General features: G+C 46.3%; 1 protein-coding gene across 10 annotated transcripts in view; it reads right to left on the reverse strand.

Annotated features, from left to right (window-relative positions):
• The window catches only part of YEATS2 (YEATS domain containing 2), a 48402-nt gene extending 24958 nt beyond the window's left edge, over window positions 1-23444 (reverse strand). For 2 of the 10 annotated variants that reach the window (XM_038145791.1, XM_038145794.1), the window contains exons 1-12: window positions 22501-23270; window positions 19307-19404; window positions 19115-19207; window positions 15896-16138; window positions 13606-13721; window positions 12281-12442; window positions 10528-10639; window positions 9131-9175; window positions 7930-8116; window positions 6017-6256; window positions 3949-4107; window positions 1487-1590 (exon numbers count right to left, since the gene is read on the reverse strand). In XM_038145791.1, the coding sequence (XP_038001719.1) occupies window positions 1487-1590; window positions 3949-4107; window positions 6017-6256; window positions 7930-8116; window positions 9131-9175; window positions 10528-10639; window positions 12281-12442; window positions 13606-13721; window positions 15896-16138; window positions 19115-19207; window positions 19307-19404; window positions 22501-22657 (1716 nt within the window). In that variant the 5' untranslated portion in view covers window positions 22658-23270. Of the gene's footprint in view, window positions 1-1486; window positions 1591-3948; window positions 4108-6016; window positions 6257-7929; window positions 8117-9130; window positions 9176-10527; window positions 10640-12280; window positions 12443-13605; window positions 13722-15895; window positions 16139-19114; window positions 19208-19306; window positions 19405-22500; window positions 23271-23389 lie in introns of those variants that run through there. The other 8 variants (XM_038145792.1, XM_038145793.1, XM_038145790.1 and 5 more) reach the window with 8 other exon arrangements.
• Window positions 23445-23947: the final 503 nt, after the last annotated feature.

Here is a 23947-nt window from a genome sequence, read left to right on the forward strand (position 1 = left end):
GAGCAGAAATCAGCCCCTGCAACTCCTGGCATCTTCCTGGTACTGACACACGTGGCTGCAAACATTAGTTTTCACACAGGTTGGCTGTCTGCTCTGGGTCACCACACAGCTGCACAACTGCTGGCAAACTGGAGGTGTGAAGACAAGGCTAGAGGCACAACGTGTCCTCTCCACTGCAGCTGCATTTGAGACTGGCTGCAGAAACACAGCCTGAAGTCATTAAAATAAATACAGAAAACTAGCACACAGTGAAGAGATGACAAGTGGCGAGTTATGCACAACCTGTGAGATCCCACTGAACTATAAGGCACACTCTTCTCTTTAAAGAAACCCTAAAATTACAGCTTTTCCACCAACCAGAAGACATAAATCAAATTACATTTCCGTTTACCGAAGTATGACTTCTGTGGGTTTTTAAAAATATCTTCAGTTTTTAACGTTGCCCTGGAAATACAGAATTCAGCTGTTACTAATGATGTGTGCCTACTCTGACTCACTGAAAACTTTTCAGAAAAAACCCGTCCCAAATCAGTGAAAAATAAAGAATAATGAACGATTTTCAACATAGTTAAGTGAAATCCATCTGAGCACACAGGTTTTTAAAATCTGACTGCCAGCTGCACACCTGACACTGAAAATGCCACTCCAAATGAACTGCTTCGGACAAGTCTGCTACACCTTTCCCCAGCAGACACAGGAAGCATCTCAGGTCCAAATGTGAAGTGATTTGCTCTCTGCAGGCTGATGGCAAGCCTTCCCCCAGCATTTCCTGCTTTAATACTGAGGCTTGGAGACAGGGAATGCTCCTGTTTCCAGCAGCACACCCACCAGCTGCTCTCAGAGCCTGGCTGACGCCACTTCCCTGCCAGAAATATCATCCCTAGCACAAGATGAGAGGAAGATTTTATGTGAGACAGTTCAGCTCTGTACCTTTTGGGCTTTGCAGATCAGAAGCATGAACTGTATTTACTGCTGTTTGTTTACACATCCAAATGTTACTCCACTGTTTACACAAACATTTTTCTAAATCCAGGCAGTTGTAAAAACACTACACGAGTTATTTTCAGGCTGCTTGGAACAGCTGCTGTACAAAAATAATGAACAGAGTGATGGTTTTGAGGTAGGCATCTCTGGTTTAATCATGCTCTGTGACTAACAAAGTGAAGAAGATCAAAGGCAGCTACAGAAGAGCTTTTTCTGAAAGATAAAATATTTGGGGAACTATGCCCTCCATGGATTTCCTTGCAGAGAAGTAGAAGTACCTTTAACAGATATGCAGACAAGCCTAGTCAGAGCTGCATGAAGTGACACTACCATCTTGTATAACCACCATGTTCACTATGGCTCCATCTGTTACACAGTAAACCTTCACATGAAATGACAATCCAAGAATTTGCCTGAAGTGCAGAATTTTTAATGCTAAAAAGTCCCATTTAATAGAAAGCTGGACTTCAAAAAGGAAGTACACACCTAATGAGAACATTACCTTGACAGCTGAGGTGCCAAAACTGCTCCCATGGGTCTTTGACACAGGAGATCCAGTCCTGTGAGAGGCCTGGCAGACACTGCTCAGTTTGCTGGTCGGGCTCCCTGCAGAGCAGGAAACAAAACAGATGCTGGGTGAGGGCTGGGAGCAGAGCCACTGCGCACATGAAACCTCTTCTAATAAGGAACAGGGCATTTCATTTCATCTGCATTCTGCATCAGGTACACCAGCAGGAAGCACCATGGGCACAAAACAGATCCACCACTGAATTTCCACCTGCAGGAACCAGGCCCCAGAGAAGGTGCTCTCCACTCACTGCTCTGTGTGCTGCAAGCAGAACCTTCCTGGCTGGCTGAGGATATCAGCTACGTGTGCAACTATGAAATCAGGACAGATGCAAAGTCCTCTGCTGCCCAGAAGCCCCCTGAACCCACTAGCCTTGGACACTGGCATGGAGGAAGGCTTGGAGAGGGAAGGAAAATAAAGGCCACAAAAGGAGTGAGACAAAGGAGTAACAAGAGCAAAGGACAGAGTGAGGAAGATAAAAGAAGAAACAGAAACAAGGAGTGAAGGCATAGAGTCACCCGAGGCAGATGCTCTTGCAAAATTATCAGACTGACACATGTGCCACAGCACTCTCCTGGCCCCAAGATGGACAGGGGTCCACTGGTAAACTTACCCTGCATTATCAGCATGTGCACAAGAGTGCTCCTCAGCAGCCCTGTGACTGCTGCTGTTGGGCTGGTTTGGCAGTTTTGTTTGTTCAAGAGACACCAAAGCCACGGATTACACACATGAAAACAAAAAACCAGTGTCTCATACAGTTGTACTACAATCCACACTTGAGTTTAGAAGTAAATGAGCAGCCATTTCTGAGAATAAGGGCTTTGGGAAGGCTGGCTTCCACAGAGTATGAAGATCTCACCCCTTTTCTTAAATACAATCTGCAGCCCTATCAAAAGTGCCCCAGTGACTTTTTCTGTAATACACATTATGCTCAGTCCAGCCTGGCAGCTGTTGCCAAAAAGTCAGTTCCACAGACCCTGCTGCACCCTCACACAGGGTCTATGATGAGGATCTCACACCAAAGTTGTTTGGGGAGAGTATCAACCTTCTGCTCTGCCACTGATGTGATCTGACTCGTGCGGGATACAGGGGAGGCCCAGCAGTGCAGGGAGGGAGAGGCAGCAAGCAGTCTCTGCCAGGCCACTCTGTCTATCTCCCCTGTGGTGGGAAACTGCAGCTTTAACAATACCTGCACTAACACCAGTACATCCCAACAATCTGCTGCATCTGCACATCCTGTCCTCCAGGTACAAACCTCTGTTAGAAGAACCCAAAAATTACCCAAACCATGATAAACCACTTAGGCAGAGGAGACAGGCTGGAGGTGAAGAAACAGAAAAAAAGAGGCAGAAATCCCCCAACCAATAAAAAAAACCCCAATTAATCAAACCCTATTGGTGAAACAGCATCAGTGTTACCAAGAAAGCCCAAAACATACTTCAAAAAGTTCAGATACAGCTACACAGCTCCTACCAATGACCCTACCAATTCCCTCTGTGATGAAGTTAAAATGAACGTGACAGCTGTGTTCCCTCAGATAAAGGGAGGAAGCATCAGTAAAAATAATTTTTGTGTTTTCCAACCATGCCCAGCAAACATTTGTGTTCCACGGATGCTGCACTCCCTCACTTGGCCCTGGGCATGCTGCTGAGACACTGGGAAGCACACACATACACAAACAAGTGTGTTTTAAAATAGACAGCAGTGCTTGGCCATTTATCACAACAAATAAATGACTTCTGAGGGACCTTTCCTCCACCCCAACACAAAGATTACTGACTGACTCCCCTATCCATCACCTGGGTCCTGCAGTTCAGCCCTCCCTGCGACCCCAGGCTTTTGTCACCATTGAGGGAAACCAGTAAAGAGGAATCCAAACCAGCTGGATTGGACCAGGCAGAAGCTGAGAGCAGTAACAAAATCCAGGATGGCTTTTCTCCTGGTAACCAGGATCTCTGTATTTTACCACATCTACTGTGCCCCACACTGTGACCTAAGACTGATCTGCCAGTCACGGTGACCTCTCCATGCTCTTTGCCGCATCCACACCAGCATGTCACCCAACCACCTGTGCACTCTGTCTAAAGCTGTGCAACATGGTCTACATCACTCTCTCCCCTTCCCTTTTCACCTGAAAAGAACAAGCTCTCTTCGAAGAGGTGTTGGTGCATTCAGTTTGGCTTCACACTGTGCTGCTTCCTACAGGGAGCAATGCTCAAGCCTGAGATACCCCCAGCCATGCACACAGGCCAGCTGTGCAAACCAACACCTTCCCTTTTCTCTGCCGAGCGCTTTTCCATCTCCACGAGCTCAAACGCTGCAGTTGTACTGATCATTCTGAAGGGAGAACAAACCTGAACAGGTGAGGCTAAGCCTTCTGTGGTCACACTACACACCTGTGCTTGAGGCTGCTGCTCCAACCGTCTGTCCAGGCTTGTCCACAATAAGATAGGGGTTATTGAGGACTGAGCTGGCAGAGCCTTGCTTCATGTGCACCGGAGTGGACGTTGGGGTACGAGGTAGCGGAGATGGACTAGGGGTCGATATTGGAGAACCTTAAGAAAAAAAGTCCAATGCTTCTAGCTTGTAAATGTTGTCAGAACATAAAAACATGGCAATTGTAGTACTTTTGAAAATGGCTATAGTAAAAGGAGTTTTTTGAAGATGCATTTCCCAGCGTGAGTGAGGTCACAGGACTTGGAGAAGGAAAGAGAAGACAGAAGGAAAGGAAAAGGCACATAAAGCACTATGGCTCATAGCTACCCTGGACATGCTCTGCCTACCAGGACAAGCAGGGCTCAAAGGGAACTTGAGAAGGCATCTGGTCCACTCCTAAATCCTGAGTGATATTACCTACATCACTCTCACTGCCAAGACCAGTGCACCCAAGGAGATGGAGAAAGAGAGCTGAGCTGTCTTGCCCTTGTGCAGCCCAAGGTGCAGGCACTGAAGAGTGGGAACCAAGGAGTACCCCTAAAAAGGCTGTGTGGAACAGCCACAGGCAGCAGGAACACCCAGGCCCCTCACTGCTCTGGTCCCTTCACTGCTCTCACTACAGCAGAAACCCTGGAAATCAATCTGTAAAATGGGCAGCTTCTGGGTAACGCGGCCAGGAGAGAGAGAAACTAGAGAAGGAAAAACTGCATGAAGAGGTAAACAAAAAATTCAGAGAAAAGGACCGGCAAGGAAGTGATCAGAGAAAAGAGACAGCAGCAAACATCAAGATTCCCCTGTCTTTTAATCTACTTTCTTAGCAATTATTGACAGTTAAAACAGAATATAAATGGCCATCAAATAAAATCCCCATGTCTTATGAACTGCTTTGAAATCTCAAAGGGGTAACCCTTCTCAGCAGATAGCAGAACTTTAGAAAAATGTTTAGCAGAGAAACATTCAAACAGCAAAGACCAACAAAGAACAGTCCAAGGACTTTAGAAAAGATAGGATGGCCCCTAATTCCTGCTTTCTAGGAAGCTTTGGGAAAAGATCAAGAGAACAGCTTATAACGAAAGAATAAAGCACTTGACATAGGTTCAAGTGTAAATCAACCTGAGTAAAGTTTTAGGATGTCAAGGAACAATATTCACATTTAATTAAAAAAAAACCCAAAAAACATATCAAAACAAAACAACAAACCAGACACACTTTAAGAAAATTATCTGGGAGCTGATCACCAGAAATCACATGTACTGATAGCTGGTGCTTCATCCTCTCTACCCTGAACACCAGAAAATGAAGAGCTGCAATAGGTCACCTTGCAGCTTCCCAGCATGTGCCATGGTGAGCTGCACATTAACACTTTCTGATGTAAAACATCATCCAGTGACTGGCATCACACCCAGGCAGGGAAGGGACCAAAAGTGAAATAAGCAAAGCAGCACTTTGGCCATGTTTGGTTCAGAAACTGTCACACTGCCCACTGCAGCCAGCTGGCAATTTAATCCAACACAAGGTGCACTTCTGAAAGACAGAGACCAAAGCCTCTCTGTCTGATGCAATATGGCAAGTACAAGAGGGTCTATTTGAGTCTATAAGGTTAAAACTAATTATTTGCCCAGTAATCAAGGAAAAAACTCTTCTTCATCCATCCCAGCTGTATGAAAGCAATAGGGAGAAGAATGGACTCTTCCCACATACAAAACATTCCACATGGAAGATGTGTACTGGCCTGGGCCTTTCTGTGGGTAGCAGTTCATTTCAAGACTATCTATTTCATACTTAAAAGCGTTTAAGAATAGGGAGAGAACAGCTCTCATCCTGCTTTTCATCCCTTGCGAACCATTTCACACCTGTATTTTTTTCACTGAAAATTAAGAAGTGTGCTTCGCTCCTTATTCTAGAGTTTCCTACTGTCTGATGCTCAAAGACTGGCAGAAAACCAAGGGAAGGACACAGAACAAGTCAGACTGGTTCACTCTCTTGTTTTCCAGGGGAAAGCACTCGGGTAAGTAAACTAACATTCACCTGATACAATCTTGCAACTCATGGTGATAGGCTGGAAGGATTTTCCTGGTGACTCTGCAGGGCTTGGACTCTGACCTTGAGGCACTATTTTACAGCTAGCTGCAATGGGTTGAAAGGCTGAATTTCCATGAGAGCCAAAGGCAACTTTCTGTGTGGCTAACTTGGTGGGAGTCCGTTCTATGGCGGATGGCAGGGAATAAAACGCGGCATGTCTTTCGGTTTCAGCATTCCCAGAGAATCCTGATCAAAACAGGGAAAAGAACAGAAATACTGCTTAGGCTGACATCTGATTCCTTACTGTGCTCCTCTACACAAGCACAACTCAGGTACGACAATCACATTCTTGAAGGAAGGAAGGAAAATGCAACTGGTGGGAAGCGTTGAACAGGGAGAGAGTGAGGGAGGGGATTGCTCCTGCACAGGCCTGTTGGATCTGCTGCACAAGAAGAATAAAATGATGCCATGCACAGCCTGTCCAGCTGTGGCAGGTGATCAGCCACTTCTTACAAATTTCCTTGGAATGCCCTTCCACTGACCAAAAGCTGCTGCTAGTCCCAAGTGTCCTCGGTTAGGGCTCCACAGGACCAAGGCTGGATCTCCTTTGCAGAGAATCTTGCAGTGCATTTTTTGGAGTAAGAGCTCAAGAGAGCTCTTACTCAAAGACCAGAGACTGCCTTTTGAGGTGGGCTATGGAATCCACCCTATTTGGTGTTCAAGGAGATCAGTTAACCTGGAGCTGCTGAGAGAAGCCACTGCCTGTCAGTGTAAAAAGGAGGTAGGTTTACTTCCTTCCTGTTGGCTGTACACTGCTCAGCTAAAGATGCTACACATCTTCCTGTTTGAATAAAAAAACTGTGTGTTTAAAATGTGGTTGTGTTTGTCCTTTTTGGGCCACAAGAAAAGACCACATTTAAACAGCAGACGCTCTTCTTGCTGAGCCTGAACACCACCAGTGGCACCATAGAGCCTATGAGGAAGTACAACCGTGCACAGCAGCAGCTTACAGCCACTCCTTGAACACAGGAATGTGGGAATAGATCAAGAAAAGCATCAGCCCATGCAGCATCTGACACTATTTTGAAATACAGACATAAACATATACCTTCTGGCTGTGCCCAGGCTTTTCACACCAGAGTGTAACACACACCTCTGTATCTCAGCCCAGTTAACCAAGTGTTCCAGAAAACAAAGCCAAATGCCAACAGAGGCACAGCTCTTCCTATGTGACACAAACTACAAATCCTACAGTGGATTCATGGGGCCAGCACTGCCTGTTCCAGGCAATCCAAGTGATCCTAAGGCCTCAGCTGCTGCCCCACTGTAATGGATCCTGACTTTCCTGAAGGGGAGAATAAGACCCCAATGTGCAGAGATGCCATTGTCCCTCATACAAACACACACCAAATTTTCAGTCTCTATTCTCCACAGTACAGGAATTACAGATACCTAGGGATTTTTGTTTCCTCACAGTCAGCTCATGTTAGGCACTAACATATATAACTGAACACACCACTAGACCAATTCCTTAAATGTATACACAGCCCCCTAAACATTCAGAAACCTAAAATCCCCTCTGAAAATAGTCTGCCAAAGCCAAAATTACAAATGCTACTCAACCACCTTTTTTCCAACTGCATCTGCTTTTCCTTATTCACTATGTTTTAGCAAAACAGAGCCTGTCCAACAAACTTCAGATTAAAAAACCCAAACCAAACCACAACAAAGCCCAAACCAAAATAATCCGTAACAATTTCTGAACAACATTTCAGAGCACATTAAGGAAAATATGATCTCGGGTGAGCAACAAGAAGGTAGCACCAGCAACCTTTAAGGCATAAGAGCAAATAAGAGGAGGTATCCAGCAGAGCCAAAGTTCCAAGAACTTGCATTTCACTGACACCCATTTGCTTTACCTTTGTCCACAGAACCATCTGGGCTGGAGTCCCTCAACTGTTTAATTGGTGAAGAAGCTTTGACTGGCGCTGGGATACTCAGTGGCAGTGATAAAGATGTAGGAACATCAGAAAGGTCAGACTCTGAAGACTGGGAGAAGAGATACTCCTCACCAAGGGAATGCCTGTGTAGTTCCACATCCACTACCTTCCAAAAACAGGAGAAAAGACATTAGTATTTGGTAGCTTGGCAAAGATATAAAACCCAAAACCAACTATGCCTTTTTATTTTAATGACTAAAAACCTCTCTCTGTGTTTCCCCCAGCTCTACATAACATTTCCATTCATTTCAGGGACAGTTCCCAAAGGTCCAGCAGTACTTGAGCTACAACAAAAATCTTGCAACATTGAACCCCCACAGTAAAACAGCTCATCTTGGTCCATGGGGAACTCCGAACCGTAAACACTGGAAGGATTTTGGAGCCCAGCTCTAAGCAACTCACTAAGAAAGGACTGCACACCCCTGTAGGGACAGGCACCAAACTGAAGCCTGCCTTTTCTGGTAAGGCCTTGAGAAACACACCACATGATTTACTCTTCAAAAGTGTTCTTTAATAACAGTAGACATTTCACATTGATGTTTTCTCCACAAACTGAAAAGCTGAAGTAATGTGATTTAACCATAAAAATTCACTACAGTACAAGGGGAAAAACAATATCAAGAAAACTTTAGAAATTTAGCAAATTATGCATTATTAATTAATTTATTTATTTCAAGAGTTCATTTTCCATTAAAGTCCTGAATCTTGACAGATACAGAAACTTAGAAGTACTTAATATACTGCAAAATTTCAACAGAATAGTTGGGTGATCCCTTGAACTTAAATTCTTTATGTGTAAGCTCTGCAGCAGATCAGAATGCAAATCAGAACATTTTGTACCAAAAGCTTCACACAGCAATAAAATTTAAAGCTCCAGTACAAGCCAAGTTCTCTCTGAAGGAAGAGCTGGAAACAGTCTCCCCCGAAACAAGAAGGAGAAGAAATGACTGTTGTCATGAAGTGACAAGGGGTCATAATCCTTTCATTCAACAAGAGAGCAAAATCGACATTCTAGAAATTGTGAAATCAAATGGGTCTGACTCTGTGCTTAGTCCCGTGCATCTTTTCTTTTTAAACATCTTTAAGGGAATCAAATCCATCCCACAACCCCCTGACTCACCGTTTCAGCACCGAGTGTCTGCAGGCCTGTGTAGGTCCTGTCCAGCTGGAAAAGACAATACAATACATTAGCCAGGGCAAAGAACTGTATTAGCCAGAATTTACAAGACAAATTGTTTGAAAGAAGTCTCAAACTATGTGAGTTGAGCAGCAGAGCATCCAATATTTTGAGGCCGTAAGGTCAGAAATCTGTGTGCTCTGATAAGTGCCCTCCCTCTCTTCTGCAAAAAAATCAGCGATGACCCAAGGCCCATGCTAAAGAGAAAAGGAGCAAAAAAGTTGAAGGAATTGAGATTGTTGAGGGAATATTTCCATCTAAGAGGAGTCCTCAAGCAGTGTCCTTTTTTGTTCCTGATGGAATAAGGAAATAATAATGAGAAAAACTGAGTTTTCAATTAACCAGCACAAAGGCTGTGTTCACACTGTAGTTTTTGTTTAAGTAAGTGTTCACACCAAACCAGCAGCTGATAAAGAGGCATAACATCCCAGAAGCACCTGTTAAGACACTGTAGAAGCATCTGGGTTTGACAGGTGTAGGATGTGCCAGAGCTCAGGGGCACACGGGGTGCCAGGCACAGAGGAGGGCTCAGCTCACTCTACATCCTCACAGCAGCCACAGGCTCAGTGTGAGAACAGCAAGATTTGCTGATCTGAGCTCCTGTGTGCCATGGACTGGCTCACTTTTCTTCTGTAGGCTGAGTTTCCCTTACTGTCCATCATAGTATTAATAACTTCTCCCCAAGTCACATCTCCCCTGATATATTTTACTCACCATCTGCATTAAATGTCCCTAAGCTGCAGGGGAATATTTTCAACCTCCTCTATGGGCTATATTTAGGGTTGCAATGAGGTACCTTATTTAGCAGGAAATTCATCAATGCAGGCAGAGTTCAAATAAAATTAATGCTGCTCAAAGAAAGAGGAGACTAACCCAGCTCAGGACTTAAGTCCACTAATGCCAGGGACCACTAATTAAAAGGAAAAGGAGCAATGGCCTAGTTTTCCAGGACTGCTGCATACTAGAAATCCCAAGTGCTGCAGGGGTGAATGAGTTGGAAAAGGGAGCTCTCTTCAAAGGGAATAGGGAATCTCAGCCCTCCCTGCCCTCTCTAACAACAAAGATAATCATTAGCTGATGCATGCCTCTGCTGAAGGAACAGAACAGACATGGCAGCAACTTTTCCAGCAGAAAGACAGACCTGAAGCACCCTGTTAGGGTAAAGGCAGTGAAAACATGATAAAAATCTCAAATTTTAGGGAAAAAACAGGTAAGCACTGCTGCTCTGAGCACATTCAGGTCCAGCTGCTGCAAGGCTGGGCTCCCTCCTACTGCATCAACTCCATAACAGCATGAGAGCTCATTTAAACACCTTTCTCTTAAGTATTTTGTTCAAATACCTTCAAATTGTGTATGATATCAATCCTTTTGTTCTGGCTATCCTTGAAGTGTATCTGCACTCTCACTGGGAATTCACCCCAGCCTCTCCTGGTCAGGTGAAATGGAGGTTCTCTGGAAAGAAATGGTGATTACATTTTGATGCAGAAGTGGTACAGCTTTCACCTCCCTCCTTTTCAGAAAGACAAAGACTGTTTTTCTAGCTGACAAATACAGCTATCATCAGGTCTGCTATTCACCACAGAGAGAGTGTAATCATAGCAATAAGAATTTTATGGCTTTGGACAGCTGAAAACACACTTTAACTTTACACAAGGGGACAGGGAAGAAAATGGTAAAGCACTGTTGGATGAGACATGTGGGAAACAAGTCTGGTATTTTTAAAAAGAAGACAAAAAAAAGGGCTGTGCTATGTCAAATGAAAAACACTTGATTAAGAAAAACCCAAGTCAGCTCACTTCAAGATAAGCTTCCAATGCAGCATTTTGCAATCCCTACCTGCTGCTCCCTATCTAGTAGCAAAAAGGCACAGGCTTTATATAACACCAAGAGAACAACACAGGGACAACAAGGAAAAGTTAATCGCTGTCATTCTCCAAGCTGGAAAAGAAGGATCTGTAACATTTACTTTTACTCTGTATTTCAGCTTATTATTGTAGAGGCAAATATGGTTTTTTTCACCAGAAAAAAAAATGCTGGAGGTTTAAGGGCGATTTTTAGTCCGGAACATTAACGGCCACTACAATGAATGGGACTGCAACACCAGGAATCTATTAACTAGATGGGATTACAACAGAAGATCACCAGCACTGACAACTAAGAAAGGCACAAAAAGACAGTAATCACATGTAATTTGATTTTGAGTTTGCTTTTGTCCTGCTCAGGGTTGTCTTCCCAGAAACATTACTGAGCTGTACCAACACTTTTTATCTCAGGAAAGTCTTCCTGGAGTTGCTTTCAGTAGTTTAATTTTGCCAGAATTAAGTTGCCATTCTGTATCTAAGCAGCTCTTCCCACACTTCTCCCTCCAGGAGGCAGCTGACCATCCTGTGGAGAATAATTTCTTTGGGAAGACACCAACTACTTTGAAGGCATCCTGCCTCAGTCTTGTCCAAGGAAGAAGGATGAAAGACTGACAGGGCACTTCCCAAGAGAGAACATACCCCCACCAGGGTCACAGCTGGGAAAACAGGTGTGGGGTACAGGTTTGGGAGAGCATAGGGAAGCTGCCTTGTTCCTGCAGCACCAGCCCCATTACACTGATGGGGAAGCCCTCAGAGCACAAAGCCAGTGCCACTGATCTCACACCATGGAGAAATATTTTGGAGATGGATATTTATGCCCAAATACACATGTAGTATTAAAAATATGGGCAAATCAGATTTTGGAGATTCCTCTTTCTTTTCCACACTGAAATAGAGGGGTGATAGAAAACACTTTGTTTAGCACCATAAGCCTAACCTGAGCAGCAGACAATGTATGTAACACATACAGGAGAGACACAACCCACATGAACAGCAAGAAATGCAACACCTGAATGCTTTTTCTCAGAAGGAAATTTAAAAATAACACCAAGCCAACAAACCTGTTTGGCACATTTGCTACATAAAAAACCTCATTTATTTTTACTACTATATTGGAGTAAGCCAAGTTAAGCTAGAGGTTAAATACACACATGGAGAATTAAACCAGGAAAAGAAGTTGTTAATTGGCACTGTAAGACTGGCAAGCAAGACTGGAATAATTCCTTATTACCTCACTTCTACCAGGTCATTAGGTTTGTAACTGGGGTGGAGGAAGAACCAAACTTTCTTGACAAAATGATTTATGCTGGGTTCTCTCCGAGAGCCTCGGACGTACACCATCCATTTATGGGTTGACTGATCATTTTCTTCTCTCTTGTCAGGGGGAATGTACCTGGCAAAGAAATTAAATAACAAACACGAGATAAAAATCCCAAATAGACAAATACTGCAAAAAGTATTTCGGGAAAGATTAGGCAAAAAAATTTGGGATGTTAAAATGCCTGTGGGAACCTTGCCCCCTGTACATTTCTGCTCATTTGTCCTTACTCTGACAGTTCATCCAGGAACAGATACAGGTCCCACAATCTACTCTAAATTTCTAACACATCTTCATCTTTTTAATGCACAACTGCCATATGACATTCACCCATTTAAACATTTGACTCTTAATTAAGAAGGCTTAATTTGAACATTCTACTACTGTCAAATTCTTTATCCTGTCCTATTCTGAGCTATCAGGAAGCAAAACCACACCAGAACACAACATCAACAACTCTGCTACCATAAATACAAAAAAATTACAATTATTCTTATAATTTTTTAAGCAACTTCAGTCAATACTTAGTTCTGGGTCCAGCCCTAGGCAGATTTTCAAGGAGCAATTCTGACTCTGTGTTTTGTCAGCAAATGTTTGATATATTCTGTGCAAAAGATGGACTTGAGTAGAGCAAGGATGGAGACTTAAAACCTGCAATCGTCCAGTTTCCCAAAACTAATGCCTTTCTTCACTAATTTCCTTGAAGATGAAAAATTATACATATTTACCTGTCGTCTTCTTTTAAATATAAGTAAAAACTGTATGAAATAATTTATTTAGACTACTGTGAACTTGCACAATTTTCCTCATTGTGGTTGGTGGTGCATTGTTCCCTTGGGGTTTTTCTTGTTTAAGAGACCCCCACATTGTACCCATGTTAGCCAACTAATTCAATTAGCCAACACACTCAATCAGGATAACTTGCTTTTCCAAATTTTCAGGGGAAAACTTTTGACTTCTACCACATCAAAAAAGGCTGAAAGACTTGCCTTGAGGGAAAGAGATCTTAAAACCTCTGCACACATAAACTTATAAATAAAATAACTACTAAAACACCAGTTCCTTCCACAAAAAATCTTATGCTGAGACCAGAGGAGAGCTGCCTTGGGTACAGTGATTATTCAAGGGTAACAGCTCATATTGTGACAGCCTAGCAACTTCATTTGTCTCCTAATTGGAACTTTCTATTCAATTTAATCCTGAAATAAAGGACCATCCCTCAGGCTCTGGATACTAACTTGGAGACGTTGCCAACCACAATCGTTTTCTTCACATAAAGTCGTGAAGTTTCATCATTTGACAGTCCAGCATTTCGTTGTCCTGGTTTTTGAGAGCTTGAAACACCCGAACTGTCCTGAGGGTAGGGGAAGAAGAAAAAGGCAAACAAAAACCCAAACATTCCTCTTAAACATCATTTTGTTTGGTGCTAGAAAAGCAAGGTGTTGTTAAAAAAAACAAAAACCAAAACACCAAAAACCAACAACAACAAAAAAACCCTGCTAAAATGAAAGACCAACAAGGAATCCTTCCTAAAAATACTTAAATTGCTCTCTAGGCACATTTAAGCAATTCAGGCATGTAACAACGCTATCCTGCCTGGCCAAGAACACACTGCATGGCTTAATTGAGCAGACATGGTGTGACATGCCGTGGAGCTGAGCCACAATGTCAGCCTGGGTTTCAAAAGCACTGCCCCTCCACTATCTGAAATAAAACCAGCCATGGCTAGAATGGCATCATGATGGTCACTAACCAGGAACAAAGCTCAATCACCCATGAGTGGGGGCTGAAAATCTAAGTATTTCCCATTCCCAGCATCTGCTTCTCTGAGGGACTCTGGTGCTGCCTCACAGTGAAGAATCGAGGCTGGGTTTGAGACGGGGAGAGCAGCCATAACCTGTCACTGCCATCCAGGTAAACCCACAGACCCACAGCCATACCCTGGCATAATAAACCCAGCCTCCCTGTAACACAACCCCAGCTAGCAAGCAGTGGCCAAGACTCCCAGCACAATGATCCTACCACCCACTATGCCAACACAGGTAGAAGTGTTGTTTGCATGTTACTGAGAAACTTCTCTACAACCCTGCTGGATGAAGTGTCTGGCTGGAGAGTAAGGGACTGCCATCCTCGAGTGACCACAGAGCAGCCCAGAGGATGCACTCCTCTGAGCACTTGCCAGAAGCTCAGAGTGGGAAGCACTGGATTCACTGAGGAACCATTTCCCCTCCTCTGCTAAGTGAGGGATGCCTCAAAGTGGAGCAAGGAGTCACAGAATGCTGGGATGGCTTCTGCTCCTCCTCACTCCTTCAGACTCCTCTGCATTGGTCAAAGATGCACCAAGGTGCTATCCCCAAGCAATACAACTGCTCCATCCATCTATGCCTCCAGCACAGAAACAAGTTCTATTGGTCTGGTGGTTTACAACACAGGTGGGTCCACATTCTGTATGGCTCATCTGCCTTCTGCTACAGACCCAAGGCAGAGTTTCAGTGAACTGCAGCCCTGCTGTCAAGGGTGTCACACTGCTTAATGGAGGCAGAATCACTCCTCTTTCTGCCATGGATTAGTGCAAATTATTCAGCTGCAGATGGCAGCCATATTCACTGAGATATACCCACCCCTGGCTGTACTCCTCTGGCAGGCCTGACCACGTAAAGGAACTGAAAGGAAACTGAAGAGTTTCACCTCATTTCACATTTCACCTGCAGACACTGAGTGAGCCTCCCCAGTGGAGCTACCTGCAGGCAACAGGTGAAGCATTTGTGTGGCTGCACAGAGAGCCACAAAGGGAGGGACTGGATCCAGGTCAAAAATAACCCCCACAAAAAGCATGAAGGGACACTGACAGAATATATTTTTACTTCGGTCAGACTGGTTCAGTTAAGGACATGGTGGTAATGCACAGCAGCAAGCAGCACCATCAAGAGGAAAAACAATTCTCTCCTGTATGGTCCCAAGTTGTGCACCCAGGCTCTACCAACTCAGGCTGCCAGGGCGAGTTAATCCTCCAGTGCTACTGTTTGCACTACAGGCTGCTGGGGAGGCCGAAGCCCTCCAGCGGATCCCCTGTTCTGAGCAACGCAGTCCCCATGGGCACCCAGAGCCAGGCAGCAGCAACACTGCCTGGAAGTACTGCTGGGAATGACACACACTGCTCTCCTCTGCAGGCTCTACCCTTCTGACCTGACTTCCATCCATACAGCAAAGCCCAAGCCCAGGCTGTGAAGCACCTCCTTCCCCAGAGGCTATGGCCGAGGCTGGCAGAGCTGTGTGAGCCCACGGCTCTCCCCGGCCTGCTGAGCTCACTTTGGGCAGGACTGAGGTAAGAGGAGGTACCCACGTCACAGACACTTCAGGTGGCCTCCCAGCAAAGCCAGGCTGAGGGAGTGGGAGCAAGCAGTTGGAGAGGGTAAGAAACACATCTTCAGCAAGGTGGGTGAAAACATGAAGAGCTCCTGGTGCCAGCACCGAGTCCTCAGAGCACACACCTCCAACAACTTGATCACCACTCGAGTTTTACTTTACCCGGCCAGCATTTCTGCTCTGTCTCTGGTCCAGGCTGTTTGTCAGCCGCTCGTCAGCGTCCAAGTTGCCATTGTCCTTGTCCAGGAGAAAGTCATTGTGCTGAGAGAGCGAGTCGCTCTCAGAGTGGTTGGCAGAGGGGGTGTCCGAGCCCTGGTTAGCTGGAGACGAAGATCTTGAGGGAGATTCCAAGAACTTCTTGATTGAAGGGTGATTAAGAATTGTTGCGTCACACGACCTGGTCCCCTGCAACGAAGAGGTCAGGAAGATCTGGTCACCATTCCCCCCAGGAAGATCTGCTCACTATTTACCCCGGGAAGATCTGCTCACTATTTCCCCACAGCCCAGATAAAAACAAAGCTGCGCCAGAAGAGAAAAAGTCAATGAATGAAGAAAGAGCAAATATTTAATCAGCTCCCCTGCAGGAAAAACAGATGCTGCAGAAGATAAAAGCTTAGAAGGGTTCTACAGAAACAGTACCCCAAATTCAATCTGTTCCTTCACACCTTTTGATCTCAGAAACACATTTTGGAAGGGAGGACTGCAGCCTACTCAACCACCTAAAACATCCCTTTGAAAATAGCCTCTTCCTGTGCAGCCACCTCCAGTCTCACCACACACAGGAAGGCCACAGCTGCCCGGCTCCTGCAGGCAAGCAGGGTAGGGAAGTGCATCAGGTTCTTCAGCTTTGATACTCATTGGCAGCTTTGTCAACACCTATGAGGCAAGCTACACCCTGTCTGCTCCCAAAGCTTAACAGGGGATAAGTAATAATGTGCTTAGGCATGCTTGCAAACTTTCTTGAAAACAGAAATCTTAGAGTTAATCTTAGATCCTCCTAAACCTGCAAGGGGGAGGACAGGGCAGGCAAGTGTTCAAATCTCTCTTGGTTTTTTTCATTACCATGACAAAGGTCCTTCTTTTTCTCTTGCATTTGCTATTTACCTCTGAAGTAGAAGGAAAATATCCAACAACTCAGAACAAGTGTCCCCTGGCCACTTCTTGACTCAGGCACCAGACCTCCCTCTCACTTGAGTGAGGATGAACCAAGTTAGAAGGAACCCCTGTGCAGCAGCAGAGCTCTGCCAGCCTCCCTTCAGCTCCTGCAGCCACAGCTCAAAGAGGCTTCTTCCCGGCCCAAACCACCCGCATCAGTCAGGCTGGAACAGTTATTCATGGGGCATGTCACAAAGGAAAACAAATCAAGAAACCGACTTGGGATTGATTTGTTGCTTTGTTTGTTTTGTTTGGTTTTTTCCCTTTGCAGTTTTATTTTTAATTCACATTAAATTCCCCGATTCAGAATTCTGCCAACGTGATTGAGGGGGAGGCAGACACCAGATCACTACAGAGCAGAACTGCCCTCAAGAGCTGGTAGCAAGAGTGGAGTTATGAACATTGTCCCACCTCAGCCTCTGAAGGACCATTCCAGAACTGCCTTTCCAACTGTCTGTTACATGCACAAGCAGAGCAATCACCAACTCTCATTACTAGCTTGGGAGAGTTAAAGCCATTTATCCAAAGGCAGGGACACACACACAGCCTGTTCAAAAAGCCCCAGAGCCCAAACCAAACATGACTCCTTTTGTGTTACCTCTAGTCAAGTAAAATGGCCAACACCTTGTCCAATAACTTGTGGGAAAACATAATAAAGCACAATCATGAGGAATCCCAAGCCTCAAAACTCAGTAGCATTGAGTTTGAGAACTGTTTATATTTATGAGAACAGGTCAGGAACTTGCAAATCATCTTCCCAGAAGTTCTGAATTAAACTACAAAGACTCCTATTCTACCAGAAGCAGAAACAAGGCAGTATTTCACTGCCTGGTCAAACATACACGAGCCCAAATTAAAAACAGACAACAAAGAAAATTGAAATCAGCAACAATTTCAAAATAAAGGAAAAACTGATTTAACCTTGTGTGCAAATCAGGATTTCAGAAAAAAAAATTAAAACGTAATCAAAGATACAACCATAAACTCATAAAAACAGTGGAAAACTAAATAAAGCAAGGAGGCACCAGTAAGTTTTGTCAATACCTCAAAACAATTACAAAATATAGTATTTCTGGAAAGTGTGAAAATCACCAGGGCAAAAAACATCCTGCATGGCAGAACAAGAAGAACAAGGAACAGCACAGCTCCTGCAGACACATGATGACAATGGACAAAGGCACTTACAAAGACGAGAACTTAGGTCACATTCTTCAGCTGCCTACACAAAAATCAAAGGGGGGCAGAGAGATCTCCAAGCCTCCCAAGGCTACCACAACCTTTCCCAACACCAGCTGCTCAAGTTCAGAGAGGGAAAAAGAAGCTGAACCCTTCTGTTTCTACCTCACTCAAAGTCCACTGAAAAGCATAATAGGAAAACCAGGAGCAGCACTGAGAGCAAGTGCTTGGAAAAGAAATTCTTACGGAATTAGAGTGAAACCCATGTTTGCAGCACCCATCTTCCAGCTTCCAAAAATCACTGGAAATCAGATCAACTTTAATGGAAAAGATGGTAACAAAATGCCTACACTGGTATTGAACTACATGTCTTTTGGGAGTCTGTACAATCATGAATACCCTACAATTAGCAGTCATTAAGGGCAGAGTGCTCAGAACTCAGGTTTAATTAACAGGGTTTGAGGTTTTTTAATCTTATAAATTTTTAATCACTCTGTGATATCTCCTTGATTTATCTCCTGCTTTACTGCTGCCATCAGTCTGTTCACCAAGCCATTAACAGACTGCCTGCCAGGGCAAAGGGAAGATGGTTTCACAGCACTGCCTGAGACTCAAGCAATCTTGAAATCTTTATTATTTTTCTTTTTTCCTGAAAAGTGCCCAAATGCATCTATTGCCACTCTCCTCCTGAGAAATGGGAAAACATATCCCACACTTTTCACAGCTTTGCAAGGACAAACTGTGCAGTGTCTGAGAAACAGGGTGCTCTCAGGGAAAAACTGAGGCTGAGAAAAAATGCAGAGTATTTCAGAAACCAGAACCGGGGGTTGCTGAACAACTTCACAACTGCTTCTTGAAGACTCCTCTTTGCAAGATACCTGAGGCCCAGCAGATGCTGCAAAGGTCTCCTCTCCCACTGCCACCCCACTTGCAGTTTGTATTCCACTATGTCATCAAATCACATCTAAACAACAAACACTGCTGAACAGCCACTGAACTCCACACCTTCCTTTGCAAAGACTCCCTGTTATTCCCAAAGTAGTTTTTTACCTCTCCAGCTTTGAGGAGACCAGCAGAGGCATAATAGTTAGCTACAATGCAGGCACGCAGCTTGTCCATCATCCTCCTGGCTTCAATCAGGCGCTGCAGAAAGGAATCACAGAGTAATGGTCAGCACTGCGGAAATCCCCCACACCCCAAACACCAAGATCTTAGGTATTTATAAGAACAAAACCTTTATACCTGATCTATAACTTCAATTTCATGTTCTTTACTCTTCATTTCCACGGCAAACTGTTCCTTTATAATGGTCTCAATCTTCTGTACAGTAACATCTCGAGCTGTACAAGGCCACACAAGGAAAATAAAGGAGGAAGTATTTATATTTCTATTTCTGAGGCTCCATTTGAAAACAGAAAGATCAGAAATCACTACAGAAGCGAAGGGATAATAAGTTCAGCATACACACACACATAAAAGGAAGGATCATTTTCTTCCAAAAAAAAGTTATGTCTTAACAAAAAACACATGTATCTTTAAAAGCCGGCTTATGTGGAGAGCTATTTTTCCCTTTTTAGGTCTGAGATGGCAAATAACAGAAAATGGGAAGAACAGGGCCAGTTTGTTTACTTCTGCCCAAGTAAAGCTGTACACAGCAAAAGGAAAACTCCACGGTGCTGGCCCAGCCACGCTGCGCCGCAGCGAGCTGGAACACCACGGACGCTCTTCTGCTCTCCTTGGCACATCCACATCCAGGAAATTTACACCACCTCACACAGCAAGAATAAAGCAAACTCATATTTATACAGCCCCAGCACCAAGTGCAGCCTGCTCTGGAGTGCCTACAAGCTGTTTATCACTCACAAAGGAAACACGTTATCAAAAGCTGGTCTACCTGTTGCAAAATCCTCTTCCAGCCCAGCAGACAAAAAAATGTAGCTGCTTTCAGCAGGAGTTTACTGACCTTGGTGGAAAGTATGTAGTTCAGGATTTCAAACTGTGCAAATGCCTTACAGCAAATTAGTGGCTAAGAATGGAATTGGCATATTATTATATTTTTCTTATGTATAAACATAAGACCTATTCTTTTTGCTCTACACCTACTGTAGACTTGAATACCACCCTTCATTTAGGGCACCTCCATTAGATCAAGGCATTTCAAACAACTTCTGTTTTTATCAAATTCTAAGTCAGAGTGTGGCAAAGCAGGAATTACACTTCTAGAAGAAAGCCTGGAAAAGGAGCTCCAGCCTGTGTAAGTCATGGAGTGACCCCACTATAAAGCAGATCAGCAAAAGAGTCTCCCTTGGTTTTCCCTGGAAAAATCTCACATTGTTTCTACATGAAACAGGAGGCAACCTGGCTTGAGCTTCAGAGAAAGCATTTGTCCTCCTAAAATGTACATATCTGTTTGAAGAGGTTTCTAATATCACCAGAGAGAAAGAAAAGAAAAGCAAGTCAAAGCTTTGCTGGCATCTTCCAGATAGCACAGACAATTTTACTGTGTGATCAGGTACCTACAACAGGAGTGAGGCAACTGATGCCTCTATATGCAACAGGAGTGTCCTGAATAAATTTCCTCCTTTCCACATACATATATACACACAGGCACATATATATTTGTGTATATATATATATATATATATATATATATGTGTGTGTGTGTGTATATATATATATGTATATATATATATATATTTTTTTTAGGACCAGAAATAGTTCAAGCCTACATTAAAACACACAATTATGCTTGAATCTGTATGAGTAAGGCAAAATTTAAAACCAGAGGGATATAATTTACCTCCAGCCATGAACACCATGATGAGGAAATTCTCATGTAAGGCTATACACTTAAAATAAACCTAAACAGATTAAGGCATCAGAGGTGTGGTTCAGAAAGGGACAATTGCATCTCTTTCCAAGGCTGATGCCATGCCACAGCAGCATCATGATGATTCAAGCACTTTAGCATTTGTGGTTATATTACAGAGGCTTTTAAGAACACTTTATATTCATTTTTTCACAGCTTAGTGTCAACCACAGTACCTCATTAAGATCATGTTAGTGAAATTTGTGTAGTTAAGGAACTCCAGTATTGAAAGCTGGAGATCTTCCATGAAAAGAAGAAAGAAGCCAATTTGGAGGAATCTCCTGAAAGCAAAGTTCACTTCGGCAAGGACAGTTTTCTAATGCCCTGAGACTCTCTCTGCCTGCTCACCATCAAGACCTTCTGAAAAGTTGCTTCAGAAGCAGATAAAAAACCTGCCTGAAGTCCCCGGGACACGCCAGAACGGAGGGTGGTGGCTTCTGGCAGCCAGGCAGGGCAGGCAGCTGGGAGTGGCGACACGGCCAGCTCCAGCACAGCCGCACCAGGCCCCCACTGGCAGGGCCCCTGTCCCACGTGGCAGACAGGAACTGCACAGCAACACATTCAGCCCAGAGCTCAGCCTCCTCAGACCTGTCCAGCTGTACAGCATCCTCCAGAACATCACCCACTAAGCCATCCTCTGGCCCTCTCCAACTGGCAGCTCCGGCTCTACTCCTGGATCTTTTTCAGAGCCCACAGCCAGGCTCAGTTTTCTCACCTCCCTGTTTGTCAGCTCTTCCCATCACGATCCTCTCTCACTAGCTGTGCTATGCCAGAAATCACTAGCCTACTCCCTGCCCCCGGGGCAAGCAGCTCGACTCTCATTTGCCCAGAGAGACTGCAACCTGTCCCAGGCACTCTGCCAACAGGCTGCTTCCCAAAGCAAGCACACCCAAGCGTGCCAAATGCAAACCTACTCATCCAGCTACCTGCTTCACTACACTTCTTTATCCACCTTTCCTTCAGTCATGCTCCTCTTCCTCCTCTCTTGCATGTTTCAAAGCCCCTTCCTTCTCCCTAAATTATCCTTTCTACACTCCATCAAAGAAGCTTCTTTCTGCTTCATCTGCCAGCTCTTGCAAACACTTGTCATCTTCCAACAGCCAGTGCACGTACTGCAGAGTTGTGCATCTCTTTTACCCTGCAGGGTCATGGATTTTTTTTCTCCTCCTCATGCTGTACTGTGACCTCTATCCCCCCAAATGTAAACAACCTGCCAATCTTTCCCAGAGCAGACTTCAGCCACAGAGCAAATGCACAGGCTGGAGAAGGGGAAGATGGACTGTAAATACTTTAGGAAGCAATAGGAACCAAAGTGCTAGGGCCATGGACAGCTTGTGCTCCATCTCCTATCATGCACCAAAGGCTGCATCCTCACACCTTACTTCTGGTCCAGATAGCAGGAAGGGATGACTCCACATAAGATACATCTTCATTTGGCTACACAGAGGTATCACTACCTGCCTTGCTCAACACCTGCCCTTTGCCCCTAACTCCTACCCCAGTCTTTTCCTGACTGGTTTACAGACAGCATCCACATCCACAGAATTTCCAATTCCACAGCTCCTACCTGACTGTTCAGCTGCTTTGTGCCGCTTGTTGGGATGTGTGATTGTGATGTCCTCATAATCAGGGTCCTTCTCTGCGATCACTCTCTTGATCCCAGACATGTTCTCTACTCCACTAGCGGGAAAAATAAAAGCATTAACCTTTCCCACAGTGACCATCAGGGCAGGCTTCAACCTCTCACCATGTGGAGGCCAGCGGTGCACCCCCAAAAGAGAAGGGGCACCTCTCTAGTGGAGGCAGGGATCATCGCACAGGTTCACAGTTGGGAGCTGCTTCTGTTCCGCACAGCCCAGGAGCTTCCAATGCCTCCTGACGCCTGTGGCTCACAAGAGCCCGGGTGCCCACAGCCCCAGCGGAGCCGCAGTGGCAAAGTCCCCTGTCCCCCTGGCAAAGAGCTGCCAAAGAGGCCGGTGAGCCATGCTCGGGACAGCACCCGTGGTCGGGCAGGTGACCCCAGGAGAGCGAGGCTCCCCCCACAGAGGCACCACCGCCCGTGGAAGGGGAATGCTGGGCACCCCAGGAGCGTGGAGCCAGCGGACGGGCCCAGCTGCCTCGCACTAGCCGGGGCTCCCCGCTGCGGGGTCACACACCGGCTGTCCTTCGCCCAGAACCGCTCAACCCGAGCCACGACCCAGCCCGTGAGGGGGCAGCGAGCCCCCCGGAGGCGAGAGCACCGCGGGACTCGACCCGCAGGCGCGGGGCGGCGCGGAGGCCGCCGCGGGGGGCGGCGTCGGCGGTGCCGGTGCCGGTGCCGCCCCGGGCGCGGAGGGCGGAGCGCTGCCCGCGGCCGGTCCCACGTGCGGCGGCGCCGCTCCCCTCCCCCGCCGCGCACACAAAGCCGCCGCCACGGCCGCGCTCCTTCCCCGCGCTCCGCCCGCCCCGCCGCTCACCGCGCTGCGCCGCCCGGCCCGGCCCGGCCCGGCCCCCGCCGCCTGCACCGGCCGCCCCCGCCCGCCGCGCCGCCCGGGGCGCTCAGCGCCGGCCCCCGCCGGGCCGTCCCGCCGCCGCCGCCGCCATGAGCGCAGGGCCGAGGGCCGCCCGTCACGGCCGGGGCGGGCCCGCGCAGGCGGGCAGCGCGCGGGGGGCGGGGCGGGCGCGGGCAGGTGCCGCCTCACGGCCCGCACCGCCGGGGGGCGGGCGCCGCGGGGCGGAGGGCCGGGCCCGGGCCGGGGCGAGCGCGGGCTGTGGGCAGAGCGGGCCGGGCCCGGGCCGGGGCGAGCGCCGGCTGTGGGCAGAGCGGGCCGGGCCCGGGCCGGGGCGAGCGCGGGCTGTGGGCAGAGCGGGCCGGGCCCGGGCCGGGGCGAGCGCGGGCTGTGGGCAGAGCGGGCCGGGCCCGGGCCGGGGCGAGCGCCGGCTGTGGGCAGAGCGGGCGCTCGCCCGCGGCCGCGGACGAACCGAGATGGGCGACGCGGTCGAGTTCCTGTACGGAGAGACGAATGCAGTGATTT

The sequence above is a fragment of the Motacilla alba genome, chromosome 9 (genome assembly GCF_015832195.1).
Source record: "Motacilla alba alba isolate MOTALB_02 chromosome 9, Motacilla_alba_V1.0_pri, whole genome shotgun sequence".
In the NCBI taxonomy this organism is placed as follows: Eukaryota; Metazoa; Chordata; class Aves; order Passeriformes; family Motacillidae; genus Motacilla; species Motacilla alba.